Source organism: Vicia villosa, unplaced genomic scaffold (genome assembly GCF_029867415.1).
Source record: "Vicia villosa cultivar HV-30 ecotype Madison, WI unplaced genomic scaffold, Vvil1.0 ctg.006266F_1_1, whole genome shotgun sequence".
Taxonomy (NCBI): domain Eukaryota; kingdom Viridiplantae; phylum Streptophyta; class Magnoliopsida; order Fabales; family Fabaceae; genus Vicia; species Vicia villosa.
The window spans coordinates 18,174-21,017 of NW_026706757.1; the positions used below are offsets into that span (position 1 = coordinate 18,174).

A 2,844-nucleotide genomic window follows, 5' to 3' on the forward strand; every position below is an offset into this window, starting at 1 on the left:
TGAGAGGCGTATGCATTTATACAAGTTTTAGATCAATATGGATCATAAAATTTAATTTTATCTCAGAGGATATTAGGGAGATGTACTTCCAAATTCACCCTGTTTTGTTTACTAAAAACAGGGTGTATACGGAAATGCAGTTTAGAAAATGGAGTGCACCCAAAAGTATATTTTTGGATTCATCCCTAACTGTTCATACAAAAAATATTAAGGAAACCAAACCTATTATAAAACACAAAAATTTAGAAAATATAGTATACATTAAAATGTATCAAAATGTTTGCAGTGTAAATCGTTAATATCATCCTTGTTGGGATTACATTATATTATATCAACCCAAACTGAAAATATAGTATACATTCTTGTTGAGATTTGGGAGTTGAAAGAGTAAACCCCAATCTTGATGTCTCAAAAATTGAAGTTAATCCAACTTCCAATCTTCCAGATTCAACCTCCCTTATTGATTTCCAAGCATCTAACGCTCCAAAATTGGTGTCTCACTCTAAAATATGGAAGAAACCCTAAAAAAGTGAAACCCCTCTCTCAAAATTAGTTCACACCCTCAAAAATATGATGAGAACTCTATTTATACAAGTCAAAAATCGCAGACCACACTAAGCCCAAACAGGACGCGCTTAGCGCGGTGTTTACTGTTGAAGCAGGCATAACGACAAGCAACAAAAGATTTGGAAATATTGATCCGGGAATTATCGTCCTCAGAGATGGAGAGATGTCATTCAACAGTTTCTACGGTTTCGAACTTGGGTTTGAATGACAAAAGTATAAGAACGGAAAAGTAAAATATATGAACAAAAAAGAATTCATTCTTCGGAAAGATAAGACTTATCAAGCTTTGCATATGATCTACTTCTTACAAACTTAAACTTGTCGACTAGTTATACTCAACCTACGATACTCGTCTATGTTATCACGTATCTCTCACATAAGTGTCCATCTCTGGAGCACCTACGAGATTAACTCACAACCAAGGTTATCTCTAACGCAAAGTTGCGAGAACATCTGTATTCTCACTTAGGCGATCTCTCGCGCGCCACTCAAACACGAAAGCATTAAGAACGGATACCCACAGTGATTGTTAGCTCTAAATCTATCTCTAGAGTTCAGAAACTAACAGATAATCATCCTAGATAAGGATTCAAGAAGTTTATCTCTAAAGCAACCCAAATCCCGAGCACAGAGCAAAAATCTAAGACAACAATCAACATAGATTTGTAAAGCAAGTTTTATATAACGCCATGGACGACAAATATACATGAGTTTGTAAGTTCTTTAAGATAACTTATAAAAATAAGTTATAATATATAAAAATAAATTAATTTTATCTTATCTTTTAGTATAAAATCACTTATTCATAAAGCTTATTTTAATAAATATTTTGTAAATAAACTTTTGGCTTAATTGCAATTTTGGTCCCTCTATTATTCATTTATTTTAGTTTTGATCCCTCTATTTTAAAATATGGATTTTTAGACTCTTTATTTTATTTTTTTGAGGATTTTGGTCCCCTTGCAAATCTGAAGGCAAATTTTAATGAAATGAAAGTCACATTGATGACATGTTCAGCATGAATCTTAAATAAAATTAGTTTTTCTTGAACATTTCAATGCTGAAATGACACTGACACATTATCAATGTGAGCGACATTTCATTTAAAACTGCCTTTGAAAAAAAATTCCGAAGTTAAAACTAAAACAAAAATACACCAAATACTTCAAATAAATTGAACTATTTTCACCCAATCAAACTCAAATATCGTGCTTATAAAATTACATCAATGCATGCAAATATAGCTATTAGCTAGACCACTCTCTCTTACATACAATGCAACTAACACTGGCTATTCACTCGCGTGTCTACTAGAGCTACCCACTGCAGCATCATCCTTCCCATGAAGGAATTCTTCCAACAACTTGTAGTCCAAGCAAGCCAGTTGATCTAGAATATCATCATCATCTTGTTGTTGATAGGAAGAAGAGTTAGGCAATGTATTATTTGAGGTAGTAGAAGTAGTGTTTGGAATATAATAACTAGTAGTAGAATGGGCATATTCATTTGGGAAGTTGAGAATGGCTTTATGACCACGAAAATGAAAAGCAGCAGCATCATAAGCACGTGCAGCTTGCTCAGCAGAATCAAATGTTCCAAGCCAAATACGAGTACCCTTTCTTGTTGGATCACGAATTTCTGCTGCAAACTTACCCCATGGTCTTATACGAATACCTCTATATCGAACCCCCTCATTATTACTATTATTTCCCTTTCTATCCATTATTAGTTCAGTTTTGTTGTTTTTTTTCTTGTTGTAGTGATTGAGATTAATTATAAGGTGGTAATCAATCTGAAGGATATATAACCAGTATTTATGTATGCAGTAGTGTTTCTGCTTCATGGTAACCTTAGCATGAAATTCTGGAGGGGTCGTAAGTGACGGTTTGAATTTCAACTCCATTAATTAATTATTCTATATCAATAAAGTGACACATGAGTATGTGTCAGCTGTTTTTCAATTGTTGTTTTATTAGACACATCAATTATATGAAGGAAAGTACACGCACGCACTACGTAAGGTCGGGGAGATCTTTGGTCGGATTGAAAGGTTTAAGTTTAACTATGTGAAAAATGCAGTTATGTGTTGTGCTACATTTTTTTTTTGTTTTAAATAAAATTTATTATTTTTATAAAATACTATGTTTGAATTTCTACTCTTGGGTTTGGGAAAATTTTATTATCTTTAATAATGTTTGTCCAATAATAAAAATTATAATTGAATTTAAAGTGATGCATAATTATTTCGAGAAATTATTATGTATTTGTTTTAAGATT

At 32.4% G+C, this 2,844-nt stretch overlaps 1 protein-coding gene across 1 annotated transcript; it reads right to left on the bottom strand.

Moving 5' to 3' along the window:
• Positions 1-1,858: 1,858 nt before the first annotated feature.
• Positions 1,859-2,290, bottom strand: LOC131642978 (ethylene-responsive transcription factor ERF098-like). The gene has a single exon (XM_058913125.1). It carries the CDS (start codon positions 2,288-2,290, stop codon positions 1,859-1,861), a length of 432 nt encoding a protein of 143 aa, XP_058769108.1.
• Between the last annotated feature and the right edge of the window lie 554 nt (positions 2,291-2,844).